At 55.6% G+C, this 22,067-nt stretch overlaps 2 protein-coding genes across 2 annotated transcripts; both read left to right on the forward strand.

Moving 5' to 3' along the window:
• Positions 1–865: 865 nt before the first annotated feature.
• Positions 866–3,581, forward strand: LOC128774581 (testis-specific Y-encoded protein 1-like). Its single transcript, XM_053893648.1, has 5 exons — positions 866–1,552; positions 2,775–2,852; positions 3,009–3,120; positions 3,259–3,404; positions 3,510–3,581. Exons 1-5 carry the CDS (start codon positions 866–868, stop codon positions 3,579–3,581), a joined length of 1,095 nt encoding a protein of 364 aa, XP_053749623.1.
• Positions 3,582–16,238: 12,657 nt separating this feature from the next.
• Positions 16,239–18,768, forward strand: LOC128774560 (testis-specific Y-encoded protein 3-like; the record flags this gene model as incomplete). The annotated part of the gene is made up of 6 exons (XM_053893626.1): positions 16,239–16,421; positions 17,217–17,372; positions 18,065–18,142; positions 18,287–18,398; positions 18,491–18,636; positions 18,730–18,768. Coding segments are annotated over exons 1-6 (714 nt in total), but the record flags the coding sequence as incomplete, so codon positions are not given.
• Positions 18,769–22,067: the final 3,299 nt, after the last annotated feature.

Raw genomic sequence — 22,067 nt, forward strand, 5'->3', positions numbered from 1 at the left:
CCCCATCTCCCTGGCGCTCTGTACGGAGATCAGTAGGGCACCAGTGGCAGATGGTGCTCTGGGGGTTGTTCTTTGCTCTGCATTACAGTGCAGTGAGGTCTACTGAGCTGTGTTCTTGCAAGGACATGGCGGTGGGGTGGGTCTAGGGTGGGTGTCACTGGTTCTGGGTGGGCACCCACCTTACCGCCGCCCTCAGCCTGACGGCCAACGAGGAGATACCGTGGGGACGGCCATGTGGCCCCGGTAGGCGTGACACTAAGGACTTCTCCAGGCTTTGCCCCAGCTTCATGAAGAAGGGGCAAGGCACGGAGCAGGGAGTGGCTCACGGCGTGGACGATCCTGTGCTGAATGCTCTGGTGCCCGTAGTGAGGCCTCTGGGGAAAGGGTGTACAAGCACCACAGACTGCGCGATACCGGGGACCTCGCAAGTGAAGGCTGGAAGGTGACAGCGCTGAAGAGGACATGCGGCAAACGGGGGCCACGCTGGCACCTTGGCACTCGCTCCAGAGCCTGGACCGGCCATTGGCGCGCGCTTGCTGGCGGCCAGCACCCTGTCTTGCTGTCTTGCAACTGATTGCTCCCCGAACCTGGCCAGCTGGCCTGACCTGCCCTGGAACCACTTCGCCCCCAGGCCGCATGCGCACACTCTTCACTGCCTCTGTCTCGGCCCCTCCTCCACAGCAGCCACAGCCAATGCGGAGTCCTCAAATCCCAGAGCCTGTGCGCCTGCGCTCAACTTTGGCGGGCTGCGGCGGGAGGCTTCAGGGAGCTAATGGTCTTGCGGCCAAGGCTCCCCCCACCTGCTGCCGTTTCCTGTCCTTGTCCTGAGGCTGCCCTAGCTACACTGGGGCCGGGGCCGAGCGTCATGGCCAGCGTGTCGCGGTCCGGACAAAGCGGAGATTCCCGCCGACCCTGGGCCCTGATCGTCCCGGATGCGAAAGGTGGAGAGTCCCGGCCCCGCGGGAATGCAGGGGCGCTGGAGGGCGTGGGCTGGCCGCAGTCCCCAGGTTCAGGGGCGGCAAGCGCCCATCCTGTGCAGGAAACCCAGGCCGGGTGTGAGATACAGGTGGCAAGCCCAGCGGAGGAATTGGTGCTGATATTGGATGACGGAATGGTGGCGGCTGAGGTGGTGATCGGGGAGGAGGAAGAGGACGGCGAGGCGACCAAGGATGAGGTGGCTGGAGAGGAGAATTCTGAGGAAGCCAAGCCAGAAGCAGAGGACATGCACGAGGAGGAGGAGGAGGTGGAAGTTGAGAGACAGCAGCAGGAGGAGTTTCAGGAGCAAGAGGAGAAGCGCGAGGCAGATGCAGAGGCGGAGGAGGGGCCCCAGCTCTCACAGCCGCTGCAGCAGCAAGAGCCAGCGCTGCGTCCTGCCTCAGCCCAGGACCCGCTGGCAGCACTGGAGCGTCTTCAGCTGGAGATCAGCGCTGGGAATGCCCAGGATTCCAGGGCCTTATGGCGGCTGAAGCGCAGGATTCTTCGGAGGCAGATTTCTTACCTGGATCACAGAAGGGCCATCATCAAGCACATCCCTGGCTTCTGGGCCCAGGCGGTATCCTTCCTTGTGCTGGTGGGTGATGGCGGGGGCTGTTGTGCAGGAGGGCTGGGCACTGAGAGCAGGGTGCCTCAGGGCGATGGCCCCCAGAGAGGAGAGCTGGGGAATGGTCCCTGGCCCTGGGTTGGTGTGGTCTGGGATCCAGTGTAAGGCCTTGGACAGGGGCGGTTGTTGGGGATGGGGGGACTTGGTGACTGGGTCTGTTTCCTCTAGGTCTCCGCCAACGTTGGCCTGCAGGCTGGTCTCAAATATTACTTGCAGACACGAGCCATGTGTCCCCATGCTACCAGAGCTAGGGTAGCACAAAGCAGCCTTCACTCAGAGCAGATAAGGCAAGGAAACATTTCGCTGCAAAATGGGAGAGTTACGCAGGCCGCACACCCACCTTCACATTCACAGGCTGTGCACGTTTCCTAGCAGTTCCTTCAAAAGAGAGCATTTCAGACACACACTCATGACCTTTAGTGGAACCACGCCACGCCCCTTTGCCAGACAGTAGGACGACTGAGACCCACTCCGAATGGGGTACAAGCTGCCTCCTCAGACCCTGACACACACACACACACACACACACACACACACACACACACACACACACAGAGGATTCTCTCCTGGTATCTCCACCCCTGCTTCCCTCTCTGTCCTCAGGCTCCGGCTCGGTCCCACCCATGTCTTTCTCTCCGGACTGGCTGTGTCACTGTGTCTAATCCTTTTCCCTCCTCGGCCCTCCTCGTCCGTGCTTCTCGATCTCTTTCTCCCTCCCACACCCTCTGCTTGCAGCGTAAGTGTGCAGTCGGGTTCCTGTAAGCCATGTTATTCCATCTGGACTCAGGAGGCTGGTGACAACATAGGTCTTCACGGGAATATGCCAAGAAACCCAGCCGTGAGGAGGGGTCAGAGCACATGCCGACATCACAAGCTATGATGGGCTGCTGGCAGCCCACACAGGTCAGATATAGGAAGGAACTGTGAGGCGTGCAGGCAGTGGAGTCTCTCCCTGCTGTGTGCAGACAGCGTGGCAGGTACAGGAAGCCAACGGACTGCCCAGTGTCGATGGGGTCTGATGCATCTGCAGAGGCTGAGGAGTGTGGGGACTAGTGTTTCCTGGTCTTTCTGCACATGCCGTGATCTAGTCCCTTGCTCTTAGCCTGGGAGGGTTGGAGGGGGGCTGTGTCTGTTTCCACAGCATCTGAAGGCACAGCTCCTTGACACAGCACAGATTCTGAATCACCCCCGGTTGTCGGCCATGATCGGTGCCCAGGACAAAGACGTGCTCAGCTACGTGGTCGACTTGGAGGTGAGACCGGGGAGGCTGTGGCTGGGGGCCGTCCCGTCGGGTGTGGGATTTGGGCAGGAGAAGGTGAGGCAAAGGTGCTCACCCTCACAGCCAGGCAAGTAGCTCAGGACCCGGAGGGAGGACACTTGCCCCCACCTGTCCCATTGCTCACGGCAGGTGGAAGAAGTGGGCCATCCCAAGTACCGCTGCAGAGTGATGTTTTTCTTTGGGGCCAACCCGTACTTCCGGAACCCAGTGATCATTAAGGAGTATCAGCTGAGCTTTGCTGGTAGGGTGTGGGTCCCATGATGGTGCGGGGCAGGGGGATGAGGAGCATGAATCAGGGGCAGGAGGGAGGGGGAGGGGGAGGGGCAGGTGGGTGGGGAGGAGGCCATCAGCTTGCTCCTCAAATCCTCTCTTCCTGCAGGCTACAGGGTATCGCGTTCCACTCCAGTCCAGTGGGTCTGGGATTATGAACGTGGAGCTCCCAGTCGCAGGCATGACCCCACCAGCCTTAACTTGTTCAACTGGCTGTGTGAGCACAGCTGCCCAGGGGCGAACAGGATTGCCGAGGTGGGGCCCCTGAGGCCTTCGTCAGCAGTGGGGATGTGGGTGGCCCCCGGCCAGAGAGGAGAGTGGGCTATGCCCAATGTGGCGCCGGCCTGTGTCCTCTTCCAGATCATCATCGAGGACCTGTGGCCCAATCCCCTGCAGTACTACCTGAGGGAGGAAGGGACCAGAAGACAGTGATCTGACGTGCTCACGTGTCGGTGAGGACCCCAGTATGCGGTGTGTTGACCTGCGTGTTGTATGGGCAAGGGAACGTGGGCCACACATTGGCTTGGAAATGGAAGGTCCGCCGACACAGGGACACAGGTAGCATGGGGAGAGGGTGGGAGGATGACAGGGGACCTGCAGAGACTCAGCTGCAAACACACAGAGGGTCGAAGCCTGCAAACCAAATGCAGTTGTGCTGTGGGCTGGGGCTTTGGAGAGCAACTGGGGAGGAGCAGTGCTTCACCACAAATGCTCCCCGTGGATGTCCGCCCTGTCCCGGGCTTCCCCCTGCTCCTTCAGTCTGGATTTGCCTGCCAGTCTTTGGGTCAGGAGCTGCCGTGTCCCCAGGCGCCACTGTGGTGAGAATCTCGCACTTCCTTCCATGTGCCCCACCACGCCATGTCCTCCCGCAACCCGACAGCCATTCTTAGAACTGGTCCAAGGCCATTGGGGGCTGGAAATGAATCCCTGGGTGAGAAAGCAAGGGGGATCGCAAAAGGGCGAGGCACAAGAGTGACACCATCTGGGATGTATCTGCAAATATCCCGTATCATTCTTGGTGTCTGTTGCGTGGGGGTGCGTGTGTGCGCGTGTACGCAAATGTGTCTGCGTGTGCCCACATGCGTCAGGGGCTCTGCATCTGTGTGGGCGTGAATGGCGCAGAGCTTCTATCTTTGCCCATGCAGAAACAATGGAGGACGCCACCAGTGCTGGAAGAGATGGGTGGATGAGTCTCCTGTCTTCTACGTGCCCCGGAGAGAATTGAGGAAGAGATAACGTGTGGCAGCCTTGAAGAGGTTCCACGATGTTTATGTGGACACATACAGGAAGCTAAAAACCCTTCTGTTTTTGTGTATGTGTTTGTGTGTGTTTATGGGGGACGCAAGGAGGCTCGACGAGAACGGGACCTGAGTGTGACTGTCCTAGCCGCTGCCCGGGTGATTCTGTGTGTGCAGGAGAGGTGCGGTACTGGGGTGGGGCCGGTGTTGCCATGTGCACAGAGGCCTGCCTTCTTGGGCAGGAAGAGCCTGGAAGGAGGAGGAGGAAGAGACAGACCTGTTATTTGGAGATTTATTGTATAGGCCAGAGCCGAAAGGCAGGGAAGGGGATTGCACAGTGGGACCAAATTGGTCCATTGGGTCGTGGTACAGTGTGGCCAGGACTCGGGGGGGTTTCATCCAGGACCCTTGCTCCCAGAGGGGTGTTGTGTCCTTGGTGAGATAGAATCCAGTCAGCAAAGCCTCCAGTCAGGATCAGAGCTAAGACCACATGTCCCCGGACAACTCAGGAGCAGGCAGCCTTCTCATAGTCGATGGCAGTATACCTTGCTGCTGCCTCCCACACCCGGGGCTCCTTTGACCCCGAGCCCTGTCCTCAGACAGTGGCTCAGGATGGGAGATGTGTGAGGGGGAGGGGCAGGTGTGGGTTGTGGGCAGCAGCGAGGCTTATGAGTGGGAATTCATGGAGAGAGTACGCACGAGGGCAGAGATCCAGCGTGAGTTCGTGCGAGTGTGTGTGGGCGTCTGTGGCAAACTGGGCCTGAGATCCGTGGTGGTGCCGGCAGTGTGAGCGTGCATATGTTCGTGCGATTGCGTAGCCGTGTGTCTCTGTGTGTGCAGGAGTGGGTGGTTAGGCCACTGGAGAGACAAGGAGAGACACAGCGGTCTGTGTGAATGAGGTGCTTATGTGGGACGGTCAGGTGCCAGAATACAAGAGTGCAGTCCCTTCCCTCCTGAGTCCTGATGGTAATCGCTGGGATGGGTGCAATCGTTGCTGTGCCAGGGGGCTCAAGTCAGGATGCAAAAGGGAGATTGGTGCAAGGTCAAGAGGGGGGCCGAGGGGAGGACAGCCTGTGTCCAGTGGCCAGTGGACCACTTGTGAGTAAGTGTGCTTGTGTGTGTGTTAGTGTGTGTCTATGTGGGAGTGAGTGTGTGTGTGTGTGTGTGTGTGTGTGTGTGTGTGAGTGGCTCTGGTGGGCCGACAGTAGCAAATACGTAGGGGCTACATGGTGTGCCCAGGCTTTGTGCACAGGGTAGCTAGGGAACCCAACCTGTCAGGCTACGTGGTGTGCAGAGGGCGTAGGTATTTCCCTGGAGGGAGCCGTCTAGCAAAAATCTCTGCTCTTGGCAGACGAGCCATGTTTTGTCGCCAGTCAGCTCTTCCTTGGGGCTCTCCTCTCTGCTTCCTGTGCACCAGGCCCAGGGAAAGGGAGGAGCTGGGACCCTAGACCTCAGGTGACTTGAGTCCCCCAGGGGTGCCATAGCAGGGTGGTGTGCGTGATCCATGTGTGGATGGGCAGGTGAGCAGCCTGCCAGCTGCTCTCTGAGGGGACAGTTCCTTGCCAGCAACACCTCTCCCCGCAGCACAAGATCACCACTGTCGCTGCAGCTGGGCTGGGGACATGTCAAGGTGTGTCCCAGAACTGTGTTCCCCTTGCATGTAAGTGGTGCCAGAATGCGCCTCTCAGTCCCTGTGCGGGTGACCCTGATTAGCCTCAGGCTTTGTCGACTCCTGGCCTCATGTAAATGGGGAACTGGGTTCCTTTCTCAGTGTCTCAGCGGTTGCATGTCGACAGAGGATGCTGTGGACATTGTGGTCAGGATTCTGACCGGGCTCCCCCCGCCCTGCCCCAAACCACAGTGGGCAGCACATGGCCCACTGTGTGTGCGCTTTGGGGAGGCTAAAGCCGTACAGCCCCTCCAGTATTCTTCTCAGGTGGTGGACGGTCAAAGGGGCCTAGGGAGGAACACTGGTCCTAGTCTGCTGCCGGCTGTGCCCACAGGTGTGTGTGCCCAGCTCCTTGACGCTGAAGCTGCAAGGCTTCCGCACTGCCCCCAAAGCCCCATCCCTAGAATTTGCGTGTGGGCCAGATGGAAGTGAAGTCCCAGTGACCCTGCGGGATCACAGCGGGTGGTCTCGTCTGTGCCTGGCCACCCACCTACCTGCCTTCCCCGCAGCCCGTGGCCCCCATACAGGGCTTTCGGTAAACACACGGCCACCGTCCAGCATGAGAGGAAAGGCTTGACGGTGTCCCAGTACCGCTGGTCATGTGTTGGCTGCTGCCAGCTGACAGCATGGAGACCCCATGGCCCAGTGGAGGATGTCCGACCTGTCCTACAAGGAACTGGGGACGACTGTACGGATGCATCAGGTCCCATGCAGTAACCTAGGCCTGACCTTATCCGCCTAGGGGGTGATCGAAGCGCCTTGGGGTCCCAGGCCTGGCATACGTGTCGGTGAGCTTCCTCCTGGATGGCGCTGCCGACACAAGGCTGGCTGGTCAGGGGTCGCGTGGGAGGCCCGTTGGGTCCCGGCCTCTAGGTCCGATACTGCTGTAGGTGTTGTTGAAAAGACAGAGCACGATATGACCATCCCTTGGGTGTCGCTGCACCGGGGATCCCGTCGCTGCTCCCAGGTTCCCACTACCGAGTCTCCCCGGGAGGCCTGGGAGGTTGCCAGGCTCCTTTTGCAGGGACACAAAGGCCTGTGAGAGCCCATCCGCAGGGTCCGGTGCTCATTGCGGATGACTTGGGGGCAGTGCGAGATCTATTGCTCCCGTCCTTAGAGGAGATTGTGGTAGTCTTAAGGGACAAAGATGTGCCTGGAGAATAGAAGGATGTCCAGAGGAAGCATTGGAGGAGGAAGAGGACGAGGAGGAGTAGGAGGATGAGGAGGAGTTGGAGGAAGAGGATTGGGAGGAGTTAGAGCTGGAAGAGAAGGGTGAATGATTGGGTGCAGGAGAGGGAACAAGTGGAGGAGGAGGATGTCCAGGATGAGGAGGAGCACGAGCCAAAGGAGCAGGAGCAGCTGGGGGAGGATGTTGAGGAGGACGAGAGCAGAGGGAAGAGGGTGGGGAGAAAAGATAGAGCCAGGGTTCCAGAGCATGAGTAGAAGTGTAGGAGCAGAAGGAGGAAGAGCCCGAGGAGGAAGAGGTGGAGGGAGAGGAGGAGCAGGAGGAGTTGGAGGAAGAGGATTGGGTGGGGTTAGAAGAAGAGGAGGAGGAGAAGGAGCAGTGAATGACTGGGTGCAGGAGAAGGACAAATGGAAGAGGATGATGTCCAGCACCAGGAAGAGGAGGATTACGGGCCAGAGGAGCAGGAGCAGCTGGAGGACGGAGTCGACTAGGACGAGAGCAGAGGGAAGAAGAGGTGAAAGGTCAGAGGTAGGGCAGGAAGGGCAGTAGCAGGAGAGGACCTGGAGAAGGAGGAAGAGTCCTAGGAGGAAGAGTTGGAGGAGGAGGAGGAAGAGGTGAAGGACGAGGAGGATCAGATGGAGGAAGAGGACTGGGAGGAGTTACAGGAGGAGGAAGACGAGTGAATGATCGGGTGCAGGCGAGGGAAGAAGTGGAGGAGGAGGAAGTCCAGGACGAGCAAGAGGAGGAGCACGAGTCGAAGAGCAGTAGTAGCTGGGGAGGAAATTGAGGAGGACGTGAGCAGAGGGAAGAAGAGGAGGAGGAGGAAAGGTAGAGCCAGGGCTGGAAGAGCAGTAGCTGCAGAGGGGGAGCAGAAGGATGAAGAGGCCCGAGGCTAAGACTTCCAATACTGTGTTGAATAACAGTGGAGGCGGTGGACATTCCTGTCTCGTTCGTGACTTGAGCTGAGAGCTTTTGCTCCTTGAGATGATATTCACGTTGGGTCGTTCATACATGGCTTTATGATCTCGATGTGTGCTCCTTCTATCCCTACTTTCTTGAGGGGTTTTACCAGGAAAGGATGCTGTATTTTGTCCATCACTCTGTCTGCATCGATTGAGAGGATCCTGTGGTTCTCGTCCTTTCTTTTATTGATGTGAGGAATCACGTTAATTGTTTTGCAGATGTTGAACCAGCCCTGCGTCCCAGGTACAAATCCCACTGGGTCGTGGTGAATAACATTTTCATGTATTGTTGGATCCGAGTGTCTAATACCTTGTTGAGGAGTTTTGCATCCATGTGCATCAGGGAAATTGGCCTATAGTTCTCCTTTTCAGTGGGGTCTCTTTCCGGTTTTGGAATCAAGGTAACGCTGGCTTCATAGAAAGAGTTTGGAAGTTTTCCTTCCATTTCTATTGTGAGAACAGCTTCAAGAGAATAAGTGTTAACTCTTCCTTAAATGTTTGCTGGCACTCCCCTGGAAAGCCATCTGGCCCTGCAGTCTTCTTCCTCCGGCAGGTTTTTGATTACTAATTTGATTTCTTTACTGGCGATGGGTCTGTTCAAATTTTCCTTTTCTTCCTCTTTCAGCTTTGGTAGTGTATACATTTCTAGGAATTTGTCCATTTCTTCCAGATTGCCCATTGTATTGGCAAATAATGGCTCCTAATATTCTCTTCTTATTGTTTGCCTTTCTGCTGTGTTGGTTGTGATGTCTCCTCTTTCATTCTTGCGTTTCTTTATTTGGGCCCTTTCCTTTTTCCTTTTCATCAAACTGATGACTGGCTTATCAATTTTGGTAATTCCTTCAAAGAAGCAGCTTCTGGGCTCATTGATCTGTTCTCCTATTTTGGTTTGTTTCTTTGTTTGTTTGTTTGAGGTTGTTTTTGTTTTTGTTTTGTTTGATTTTTGGTTTCAATAGCATTAATTTCCGTTAATCATTGTTATTTTCTGTCTCCTGAATGTTTTGGGTTTCGTATGGTGTTCTTTTTACAGCCTCTTAAGGCGTAAGGTGAGGTTGTGTCTCTGAGATCTTTCTTTCTTCTTTAGCAAGACCTGACTTGCTAGATAGGTCCTCTTATAACCGACCCTGGTGCGTCCCAGAGGTTTTGGGTTGTGGTGTTATCACTGACTTCCATATACATTTTCATTGACTTCCGTATACTTTTTATATTCTCTTTCAACCCTTGCTTAGCCCGTTCAATCTTTAGTAGGATGTTCTTCAGTCTCCCAGTATTTGTTACCTTTCCAAATTGTTTCTTGTAGTTGATTTCGAGTCTCTTAGTGTTGTGGTCTGAAAATATGCACGGTGTGACCTCGATCTCTTTGAACTTCCTTAGGGATGACTGTTTTCCCCAGCATATGATCTATAGAGGAGAATATTCCGTGAGCACCGGAGAAGAATGTATATTCTGCTGCTTTATTATGAAATGTTCTGAACATATCTGTGAAGCCCATCTTGTCCAGTGTGTCATTCAAAGCCCCCGTTTCCTTGTTGATTTTTCGTTTACATGATCTGTCTATTGCAGTGAGTGAGTGCATAGAAGTCTCCTCCTATGATGGCATTACTAAGAATGAGGTTCCTTATGTTTGCGTTTAATTGGTTTGTATATTTGGTTGCTCTCAAATACGCCACATAAATGTATCCATTTGCTAGGTCTTCTTGGTGGATAGACCCCTGAATTATGACATCATGCCCTTGTGTATCACTTGACACAGTCTTAAATTAAAGTCTAGATTGTCTGATAGAAGAATGGCTACTTTGGCTTTGTTTTGTTGACGGGTAGCATGACAGATGATTCTCCATCCCCTTCCTTTCACTCTGAAGTTGTTTTCACATTTAAAGTGGGTCTCTGGTAAACAGCATATCGATGGAACTTGTTTTCTCATCCATTCTGTTCCCCTATGTTTTTTGATTGGAGCATTCAGTCCACTGACGTTTAAAGTAGTACTGAAAGACACGATTTTATGGCCATTATCTTGTTTGAAGAGTTGGAGGAAAACATATCTATATATCTTTATATCTGTATCTACGTCTCCATCTCCATCTATATGTATATGTGTATGTGTATGTATATGTGTATGTGTATGTGTATGTATGTATATGTATATGTATTGTATTAACTGTATCTATATATCTATATCTATATCGATATGTATATGTCTATATACATCTATATATATAATTCTATATCTATTTGTATATATAAATATAATTATAAAGATAGATAGATAGTTAGATAGATAGATAGATAGATAGATAGATAGATAGATAGATAGATAGATATCAATTTCCCTCTGAGTGTCCCCCCTTAAAATTGCATGCAGGTGTGATTTAGCGGTCACAAACTCCTTTAAATTTTGTGTATCTGGGAACCTTTTTCCTCTGTTTCTATTTTGAATGATGGCCTTGCTGCATAAAGAATTCTTCACTGTGGATGTTTCTAATTCAGCACTTTGAACGTATCCTACCACTCCTTTCAGGCCTGCCAAGTTTCTCTGGATAGGTCTGCTGCAAACCTGATCTGTCTTCTCTTGTAATTTAGGGACTTGTTTCCCTTGCTGCCTTGATGATTCTCTTTGCCTGAGTACTTTGTGAGTTTGAATATGATATGCCTTGCTGAGGGTCAGTTTTTGTTGAATCTGATGGGGTCCTCGGTGCTTCCTGGATTTTGATGGTGTGTCTTTCCCCAGGTTAGCAAAATTTCCCACTATGATTTGCTCACATAACCTTTCTACCCCTTTTTCTCTCTCTTCCTCTTCGGGACCCCTATGATTCTGATGTTGGTTTTCGTTCTGCATGAGTCACTGATTTCTCCAATTCTTCAATCGTGCTCTTTTCCTTAATCTCCCTCGATTTTGCTGCTTCCATAGTCTCCATAAGTTGGTCCTCTGAATCGCTGATTCTCTGTTCTGTCTCATCCATCCTTGACACCGCTGCATCCATCCGTCATTGCAGCTCAGTTATATCATTTTTAATTTCATTCTGGCCAGTTTTTACTGCATTTTTTCTCTGCACAAAGGGACTCTAATCTACATTGGACTGCAGCTAGTATTCTCATAATCGTGCTTCTAAATGCTGCTTCAGACATCTTGCTTGTGTCTGTGTTGGTTGAATCCCTGGCTCTCGTTTCTTCAGGCTCTTTCTTTCTGGGTGAATTCCTTCCCTTTGTCATTTTGAATGGAGAAAAGGAACTCATGAGGTAGAAAATTCAATGAAATATTCAAATTATAAAATGTTAAAAGTAAAAACTTAAAAACACACATGTGAATAATGGAATGAATGATGCTAGATTCTAGGCATGTTTCACCTGGGTGTTGAAAGTGGTTTTGACACAGGAGAGAAAAAAACGTGGGAGTGGAGAAAAATTTAGAAAATACTAATAAAAAATATTAAAAAGGGAAATGTTGTGAGAATTTGAAAAACCAATACACTGAAGTAGACTAAAAGGAGAAGATGGGAGTAAAATAGAATCTGTGAATATAGACACAAAAGGAAAGAATAATGTAGAAGAGTATTAAAGAAAGTTAGTAAAATTTCCACCTGCCCAGTCTCCTTCGCCTCTCCGCGCACAAAAGCACCTCCCTTCCCATGCCTCCTCGCTCTCCAAGTTCACTTCTGCATGCCACGTACCTGCTGAATTCGGTGGTTCAGGATATGCAGATTGCTGTGCTAATCCTCCAGTCAGTTTCCTGGGTGGGTAGGATGGTTTAGTGTTGGTCTGGCTGTATCTCATGCACGCGAGACACTTAAGAAGCTTCCATGCTGTCTGCCATCCGGGCTCCTCCCCAAAGAGGTGAGATCTGTAGCACCAGTTCTCCGATATGAGACATCCCACAGGAAAGTTGTGGTCGGTGACAAAGCGGAAAAGGGCATGTACCAAACAGGGAGGTCACCCTGGAGGGGGAGGCAGAGAACCTGCTCCAGACCTGGGAGGGGAGGCAGGGGCTCAAATGCTGGAGCCACGCCCACTGCCCTCCAGCTGATTGTTCCTGAACAGCAGCCAACTGTCTGGGTCTGGCCTGGAGCGCCTTCACCCCAAGGACCCATGGTCAAAAAGTTCACTGCCTCTGCCTCTGCCTCTCCCCCACCTCCACCGCAGCCACAGCCACAGCCACAGCCACAGCCACAGCCACAGCCACTTCAGTGTCCGAAGGGCCACGGGGCCGTGGGCGTGCTTCCCAAATGCTGGTGGGCTCCAGAAGGAGGCAGCAGGCATTTAAAAACCTTGGGCCTTGACACTCCACCTGCTGGGCCTAGTCTGGAGCCTCATGCCTCAAGTTCCCACTCCTTCTGCTCTATGGCCCTAGCCTGAGGATGGGCTAGGGCCCCAAAGCAAGGGAGTCCTGTTCCGGAAAACGCTGAGATTCCTGACAATACCGGGCCTCCATTCTGCTGGAAGAGGGCGTTCGAGATTCCAGGAATCGTGGCAACACCCCTGTCTCAGTCCCAGACAATTTCACTCATTCATACGCACTCACACGCACACGCACGGGCACGGGCACACACACACACACTCCCCCTCTGTGGCTGTCTCTAGTGGTGACTTACTCTCCTTCTTCGGCCTCCTTCCATGTCCCTCTGGCCTCTGTCTGTCTCTGAGTCCCTGTGATCATTTTCGTGAGGGAACGCTTCCTCCCTCCCGCACCTCCATCTCTCTTTCTCTGTCTCTGTGCTGTCCTTGCACAGTATCAGTGCATCTGGGTTTCCGTGAGCTGTGCGTGTCCATATGGACGGAGTAGGCTGCTGATGGCACAGGGCTGCAGGGGAACACACAAAGGAACGCACAAGTACCAGGGGTCAGAGCACATCCAGACCTCCTAAGCCGTGACTGCCTCCAGGCAGCCCACACAAGCTGGGTATACATGTGAACTGAGAAAGGTCAGTCCCTTGGCCCTTGCCCTGTAGGTTGCAGCCAGCTGGGAGGTACTGAAACCCAAGGGACTGCCCAGTGTTGAGAGGGTCTGAAGAAAGGGCAGGAGCCGAGGAGGCAGGGAACCTAGTCGTAGCTGGTGTTTCTCCACATGCCATGTTCCGGTGCCATTGGTACTGGAAGGTTGGTATCAGTTGTGGCTCTCTTTCCTTGGCATCTCAATGCAAGCTTCCGTGACCCAATGGAGGTCCTGAATCTGCCCTAGTTTTCAGCCAGGTTGGGCCCCAGGACAAATGCACGTGCTGTGTGAGGGGGGAAAGCAAGTGTGAGTCGTGAGGAGGAGCTAGCCTCGTGAGTGGGATGTGGCAGAGGGCATGAGTGAGTGCACAGGTCCACTAGAGTGTGTCTGTGAATGTATTGTGGCTGGCGCCTGTGAGTACTTTTGCCTGAGACCTAGCGTTTGTGCTGGCAGCGTGCACGTGTCTGTGTCCACGTGCCGCGTGGCCGTGCATCTTTGTGCCTGAGTGAGTGTGTGTAGGCCGTTGGCAAGCGAAGGAAAGAGACTGGGGGCTTTCCTGACTTGGTGAGTAAGGGGGGGCTCCCGTGCCAAAGTGCAGCGAGTGCAATCCCTTCGCGCCTGGGATCGACACGGAGCTAGCTGATCACCTTTCATGACGGGAGGAAAGCCCGGACTTTGCCTGGGTCCGCTCGTCCTGTGTTGCCTTGGCCAGGGGCAAGTTGGGGTTGGGCCACCCATGGCGCAGTGGAGGAGGACCAAAGTTCCCTGCAAGGAAGTGGGCGTTAGTGGAGGGAGGCAGCAGAGAGCATGAGTAAGTCTGGCCCTGCTCCTGGAGCGGCCTAGGGGATCATCGCAAGGCCTTGTGGTCCCAGCCAGGGTATGTGTCTCGGTGAACATCCTCCTGGATGACCCTGCAGAGACAGGCCTGGCTGGTCTAGAGTCCCTTGCGAAGTTGGGGCCCGGCCCCGGGACCCCAATACTGTGGTAGGTGTTGTTCAAACTGAAAGGCATTGCCTGCTTGTCCCAGACAGTCCCTGCACCTGGGACCCAGATTTGTTCCCACGTTCCTGCCACGGGGTCTCCCGGCGATGCGTGGGAGTTTGACAGGCCCCATTTCTCTGGAGGGAGTGAGTTGCATAGGTCAGGTGCACCAGGGTCTGGGCCTGCTTTCCTGTCTTGCCCACCCGCTACGTCCTCTGCTGAGGGCAGCTTGAGGGCTCACCACTGGACCTGTTCCTCTCCCTTTCTGGGTAAGAGTTTGCCTCTCTGTCGGTCACACTGGCCACCCCCTCTCAGCCCCCTACCACCTGTTCAGCCTCCCCCCATCCACCTGCGTTTCTATGCATTGCTGTCACCTGAAGCGGTGGTGTGCTGCCTCATATATCACAGCCACCCTGGAGCATTTCTGTACCCCGTTCGTATCCTGACATAGCCCAGCGAGTCTGGAGGAACCTCTTCTGTGTCACGGAAGCAACATGTTGGCCAGAGGGCCCGGCACACGAATTTGGAAATCCTAGAATCCCCCGCCTGCCTGGCAGCCTCCTGGTCCCATAAAGAGGTAGGGGAACACTGCATTCCACCAAAGGGAAAAGGCAATGCATGAGTGTGGTGCCTGGCCAGGCAATGCATCTCGAGCCTCCAATCCTGCAGTGGCTCTGTGTGGTGTGTGTGTGTGTAGCTTATGCTGTCTGACATAGACCGGCAGGGAGTCCACATCACCACTGCCCTGACAGGGAGGGAGACCACATCATCGCCCTCACTGCACACCGTCTGCAGCTTATTGCTTCCCCAAAGTGGTCATGTGGCTTCATGTAGACCCTGGGGCGTGTCCCTCACTTGGGTCCCAACACTGCATCCCCCAACCCCCCGATACCTCTCGGAGACCCTTGAAATCACGCTGCCTGTGGCACAGGGGGACAGTGTTTTGAGCCAGCGCCCACGCTCATGGCAGCCTGCCGCCTAAGTGAGTGGTAAAGGAAATGGGACCAGGATGAACAGACATACGGCCAACGAAGGCCTGGGGAGGGTCCCTGTGAGAAGATGGCCAAGCATTGTGGGAGGAAGGGGACCGCTGTCTGTGGGACAGACACAAGCTCCAGGAATCCCAGGGCCCACGGTCACGGGTCTTTCCTGTGCACTGCCACACACGGGAGCAATGGGCAGCCCATCATGAGAGGGGGGTGTGTGCTTGCCAGTGTGTCACTTTCCAGGCAACGGGGACAAACGGCAAGAGCGGCGCGCATGATACGCAGCCTCCCCTAGTGTGGCGTCCTCTCCACGTCACACACCTCTGGTCACCGACCTTCCCTAGCCGGTGCACTGCTAGACTGCTGTCATGACATACATGTCTTCTGGGAGCAAGGATGGACGTAGAGAGTATGCAAAGGAGGCTGAGCAGATGGAAAACCGGGGTGCACAGACAGCAGGCGCACAGCTGACATGCGTCTCCCGGACAGCCAAGGTGATCCGCTGAGTGGATTTGTCGGACTAGGGGCACAATGAACAAAGGTGGCGGTGTAAATGGGCAAAGCGGGGAGGTCCCCCTTTACCCGTGTGTGTAGATAGCCGCGTGCCCAGCGCAGCGTGGAATGCAAAGGTCGCTTTCGCATGGCCAGAAGCCAAACAGGGCACCCAGAGCGCACAGAGGGCCGGCTGCAAGCCCCCCGGAGGAGTTGCACTGCACGGGGCCCAGAGCCTTCCTGCCTATGCAACAGACGCGCCCCAGTTTCCGGGTGACCTAGGGGCGGGACCGCCGAAGCCACGCACGCCACCGTCCCTATGATTGGTCCTGAAGGCAGTGAAGCGGCCTGGGCGTGGCTTGGAGCTCCCTCAGCCTCAAAGCCGCAGGCGCACACCTCTCACCACAAAGGCCTCCGAGGCAGCATCGGCATAGCGATAGCCACCGCCGAGGCATCCTGGGTACAGCACCATGCGCATGCGCATGCGCATGCGCCCCCTCGACCTTTGGGCTCTGGGAGGAAGGGGGAGCGAGTTGCCAGCCATTGCCCTCAGGGCTCCACTCACTGGGTCTGGGGAGGGGGGCCGTGCTTTCACCTCCCGCTTCGTCGTCGGTAGGAGCCACAGTTGGTGTCTCGGGCCGGGGCCGCATGTTGCGCGACTCGTGTTTCCGAAACACTGGGGATGCCCGGAGCCCCCATGCCGCCTTCGACCGGGAACGGGGCGGTCGAGAGACGAGGGCCCGTGGGGACACTGGGTCTCCGGCAGGGCCGGAGGTGCCGCAGGCCGAAGGCTCGCAGGCCACAAGCGAACAGCCTGTGCAGGAAGGCCAGGCCCGACCCGAGAGGCAGGTGGGCGGCCCCAGCGAGATATCGGTGCCGCTGGTGCATGACATAGTGGCGGTGGAGGCGCTGTGGGGCCTGGCGGAGGAGGAGGTTGAGGTGGCGGCCGCGGAAGAGGACGCGCCTGGGGAAGAGGGGCATGAGCAGAGGAAGAAGGGGGAGGAGGACGAGGAGCAGGAGCCGGGGAAGGAGAAGGTCCAAGTTCACGAGGAGGAGGACCTGAAGGGCGAGGGGGAGCAGCAGGACCAGAAGAGCAGAAGGAGGAGGAGGAGGAGGAGGAGGAAGAGGGGGAGAGGCAGCAGGAGTAAAAGATTAGAAGGAGGAGGAGCAGCAGAAGCCCAAGCAGAAGGAGGAAGAGCGGAAGGAGGAGGAGTTGGCGGAAATGAAAGGGGAGGAGCAGGAGCAGCAGGGTATAGAAGCGGGCGCGGCGGCGGCCACGGCGCCGGCCGCGGCGGTGGCGGTGGAGGCATTGGCGGCGGCAGTGGCAGGGGAAGGGGACCAGGAGGAGGAGCAGGAGGAGGAAGGGAAGGCGTGCGAGCCATTAAAGGGAGAGCAGAATTGCAAACCGAGGAGGAAGAGGAGCAGGAGAAGGAAGCGCTGGAGGAGCAGCAGCAGGGCGAGGAGGAGGTGGAGGGCAAGGAGGACAAGGAGGAGCGGGTGGAGGAGGAACAGAAGCCGAGTGAGCAGGAAGGCCGATGGGTGGAAGAAGCCCAGGAGCTGCAGGTGAAGCAGGCTAAGAAGGAGCAGGTAGAGTCAGGCCTCCGTCCTTGCCCTTCCCCACTGGAGGCTCTGGAGGCCCTTCAGATAGAGCTACAGCCGGTGAATAAACAAGCCAGCCGGGAGCACGCTCGACTCAAACTCAGGATGTGGCAGAGGCGGCAGCGACATCTGCAGCAGAGAGGTGCCCTTATCCAGGGCATCCGTGGTTTCTGGGCCAAGGCTGTATCCTTCCTGCTGCTGGTGGAGGGTCCACAGGGGGCTGGGCTTGCGCAAGAGGAAGGAAAGGGAGGTGCCATTTAGAGGAACCCAGGACAGGGACTGGAGCTAAGCCACGCTCCAGTGGCCGGGAACGTGCAAACGTGATCCCATCCGGTGGTCCTGGCTCTGCAATGAGTGTGGGAGGAGGGCAGTGCCGGGGTGGGGGAGGCATGTGTGCTTTACGTCGCACCTGGCACGGAAACAGCGCTGGGAGAGTGGGGAGTGGCGGTGGAGGTCCAGGCCAGGTCGGGGAAATGACCGAGGGCTTCTTCCCACACAAAGCCGCGTGGGGGCACGTTTCTGGGTCCCGCTAAGCATCTTGCTGCGGGGAAGGCGATGTGAATGCCCACTGGTCGGCGCGAGACCGGATGTGTGCTGTCTGGCTGTGTGGAAGTAAGCGTCCTCAGTGTCCTCACGAGCACACAAAGCTAGGCGTGGTTGCGGGCGTCTGGGCATGCACAGCCTCCTGTGCGTGTCTAGCAGAGCCCTGCGCGATCCTGAGACCCCGTGGGCCTGGACGCAGCCTGTGGGGAGGGCTTGAGACCCTGGGGGAGGACGCCAGTCCCGGGGGGAGGACGCCTGGATGCTGTCCACACTGGTTCTCTGGTTCGAGCTCTCTCACGCCCAGCACCTGAAGGCTCTTTGACCTGCGGCAGTTTGTGAACCACCCTCAGATGTCAGCCCTGATTAGTAAGCCCGATGAAAGCATGCTTCGCCACATGACCAATTTGAAGGTCGGCCTGGGAGTGGGAGGTGGTGTGGGTGGCTGGCTGTGTGGGGAGGGGAGGTGGTGGGGAGAAGTGATGTGTTCCTTCCTCAGGGGAGGGCGGGTCTCCTGGAACAAGATTTCACATTTCTGCCCCACTGTACCACGGCAGGTGGAGGAACACAAGTTTCCCAGGGAATGCCGGAAGATCCTGCTGTTTTTTGGCAAGAACTCCTACTTCCAGAATGAAGTCGTTACGAAGGAGTATGTCCTAGGCCTTGATGGTAAGTGTCCACTGACTGCATGGGCGGCAGTGGGTGCAGGGTTGAATGTGATTAGTTCTCTGGCGCCTTCTCACATACTCGTCTTCCTGCAGGGTATAGGGCGTCTCATTCCAGTCCCATCCAGTGGTACCCAAGGTACAGACAGGAGGCCTACAGACGCAGGCATGACAACAGCAGCCTCAACTTCTTCAACTGGTTCTCTGACCACAGCTTTGCCGGCTCTAGCAGGATTGCTGAGGTGGGGCCCTGTAACAAGGAAGGGAGGTGATTTTCATGGGTTCCCCCACTGCGTGGGATAGCTACCTGAGGCCTGGCCTGTCTCCCCTACCAGATAATCATAGAGGATCTTTGGCCCAACCCCCTGCCGTATTTCAAGATGAAGGAGGCCCCAGGAGAGAGAACTGAGAGGGAAAGAGGTGAGCAGCCAAGGGTGTGGGCACGGAAATGTGTGTCATGGGGTCCAGGGCACAATTCTCTTCTGCATGGAGGCACCGAGACTCACAGCGGCACAGGAGGTGACCCCAGGTCAAAAGGGCATCAGCCTGAGACAGGGAGTCTTAAGAAGTAACGTGTCAAAGAGGCTTTGCCCCTTTGGGGAGCCTGAAGGTGGGAAGGGGGCTAGACAAAAAGAATGAGCAAAGCGGGACAACCAAAGCTGGCTCATCACATAGCACGGTGACAACTGTCATTCCCGGACCATGAACCCCACCCTCAGGCCTCCTACCACCATCCCACATGTTGTCTGGCTTCTGGATCCCCTTGTCAGCTTTGGCACAGCTTATCACACCCTCCCATCCTACTTTCCGTTTGGAAACATTCAAGCAACCTTACTCAGGGCCAAGATAAGACTCTCACCTGTCCTGTGTGTGTGTGTGTGTGTGTGTGTGCGTGTGTGTGTGTGCGTGTGTGTGTGTGTGTGTGTGTGTGTGTATGTGTGTGTGTCTGTCTGTCTGTCTGTCTGTGTGTACCCATATATCCCAGGGATATGCACGATCTTGAGAAGAGTATGAAGGAGCGTCGCACTTCATCGACCCCAGTGGAAACCCTTCCGATGCTCACCGATGGTCCACAAGATTCTCCTGGCCATGAAATAAGGACAAGGGTGGTGGTGACACGTGGCGCAGGGCGGGGGTCCAATACATTTGAAGAAATATAGAATGGAGGATAAACAGCATGAAGTGTTTGTGTGTGTCTTCCTCTCAGGTTCGCTCTGGGGCGTGTCCATGTATACATGCGGCTGTCCAGAGGTGTAAGTGTTCTGTGCCTGCACATTGGAGTTCCAAGGAAGGGCGGGACGTAGGACATTGTCCGTAGGGATGGGTCACACATTGGGATTGCATGTGAGGTCAGTAAGATTGAAGCAATGGGGACTTGAGTGAGGGAGGCCAGGGCACAAACCTGAGAGAAAGGCCAGTGCCCAGGTTCATAGCTTTCCTGTGAAAATGAGGAAATTCAAGGAAACGGAGAGGCCAGCACAGGCCAGGGATGTCCAATATTCAGGGATTGGGCATGTCCATGATGGTGCCCCCAGAATCCCGCATGGGGACACCCTCAGTCATGTTGACTGAACCGCCACACAGGGAGGAATTCCCAGGGTTGATTACCCTCTGGTTTTCAGACGTCTACCAATGCAGACTGTCTTGTGGACAAGGTCAGGATCTCAGGACCAGCCACACATATTTGAGGGATTGTGAGCAGGTTGTAAGATTGGCGTCCAGGGGAAGGAACCGAGGGACCAGAGGCAGAGTGGGTGGGTAAGACCGATGAAGTTCTGCTTCAGGCAGAGTTGACAGGGACAACATACACACTGCAGAGAAAACAGCCCACTACAGTCTCACGCAACTCCAAAATCACAGCGAACTTTTCTGGTTCCACTTCCTGAAGCTGAGCCTCCCAAACACCGCTTCACTTATTCTCACACACACACACACACACACACACACACACACACACACACACACACAAGACTCCTGAAGGAGTCCTAGTGCTGATGCCCTTGTGTGAACTTTGCTGTTTCTGAAAAGACCTCTGGTTACGAATGGGTGGCCCGGATTGCAAGCCAACAGAGGGGAGGGTCGCGGGGAGGTGGGGCTCTTCAAGGGCACGAACACGCCAACCTCTCCCGTGTGCCCTCTGCCCTCTCATCATCAGCCGTGATGAGTCGGGTGATGCTCTTCCTCTGTGTCCACAGGCTTAAGCCGTGTGTCCAACACGCCATGTGAGACTTGTGAGAAGACTCCCAAGTGCAAACACCAGCAGGCGCTCAGGGAGGTCGCCTCGTCCCAGGCAGCCTGTGTTCCTTTGCCTGAGTGCCAGGACAAAGGCTGCCTCAGCCACATAGGGAACGATGGACTTGTGAGGCCTTAGCATTCTGTGCAGAGGTCCCCGGCAGGCCTGGAGCTTAGAAAGGACTGGGATGAGCCTCACCTGCGAAGACGTGAGTGCTGGGATACTCCTTACACAGCAGATGGCTGCTTGCCAGAGATGTCTGTGCTAGGGATGGGGCAAAAGCTCCACCGTGCGAGCAGTGCAGTCGACAGAGTTCAGCCTTGTCCATCGCAGGCTCTTCTGTATCCCCATGTAACACGGCCCCCAGCACAGCGTGCCTGACACTGACCTCCCGACACTAATATTCCTGTCTCCCAAGCTGCCCAAGCTCCCCAGGATCCCCACTGCACAGCTCTGCAGTACAAGAGCCTTCTCTGCAGTGGCTCTATTCCAGAGAAGGCGTGGGCAGTCCCAATGCATGGAGGCCTCTTGCCCCTATCATATGCAGACAACACGGTCAGCGGGGTGTCAGCACGCTGTGGAGTTGAGGATCTGTGCGACCAAGCCTTACCTCTTCCAGGGCAGAGGCTGTCGCACTCTCTAGAAGGGAAGGCAGGCCTTTCTCTCGCTGCTGTCTGCACACTGGCTGGAGAGGCACGTCTTCTCAGCTGCTTGATGGGTAAATGTCAGGGTACCCTGGAAAAGCTCCCAGTGCTGACCCGAGTCTTTGGGTGTGAACATCCAAAGAAAGTATGGCCAGTGATTGTGCAGTGGGAATACGGCCTCAGTGGTCATGAGGCTGGGCCCTTTGGGGCATCTTCCTGCACAAGCAGGCCGTTACTTGATAGGTCTTGCCGAGCAGGAACACTTTAGGGGACAGGTGAACACAGGGTCCCCCACATGTTAATATCTCCAGCCAATACCTCCTTAGGGGCCAGGGTGACGTTTCCGCCCGGCCTGTCCCAAAGACAAGGTACGGACAAGGTGTGGGTGTGGAATGCACTCACGGCACCCAGAGCCAAACCCTCGAGTGTGGACACTTGAGGTCCGTGGGCAGAGGCCTCGGTGCTCTGTGTCCGAGGGATTACAGCCCTCATGCTGCACACCCGGCATCCCCGGGTGTCCTCCCGTATCCGCAGCTCTCCCCGGGGAGCCCTAGGGTCCAGGAGCTGCTAAACCCCCTGCACAACTGTATCTGCTGCCCAGCGGCCTCTTCCACCCCAACATCAGCGTGTGTGGGCTCCAGAGTGCTGTCCCTCGAGAGAGGACACCCTCAGCAATTCAGGAGCCTTCTGACTTCCATGTCTCTGAACCACACGTGTCTCATTGGCCTGTCGGGATCGTCACGTTGTTCTCTGTTCACAGGAAATGTCTCGCATTGCCTGTGCTCCTCTGTCTCCC

Source organism: Panthera pardus, unplaced genomic scaffold (assembly GCF_024362965.1).
Source record: "Panthera pardus isolate Hobbes unplaced genomic scaffold, ASM2436296v1 HiC_scaffold_333, whole genome shotgun sequence".
NCBI classification, from domain to species: Eukaryota; Metazoa; Chordata; class Mammalia; order Carnivora; family Felidae; genus Panthera; species Panthera pardus.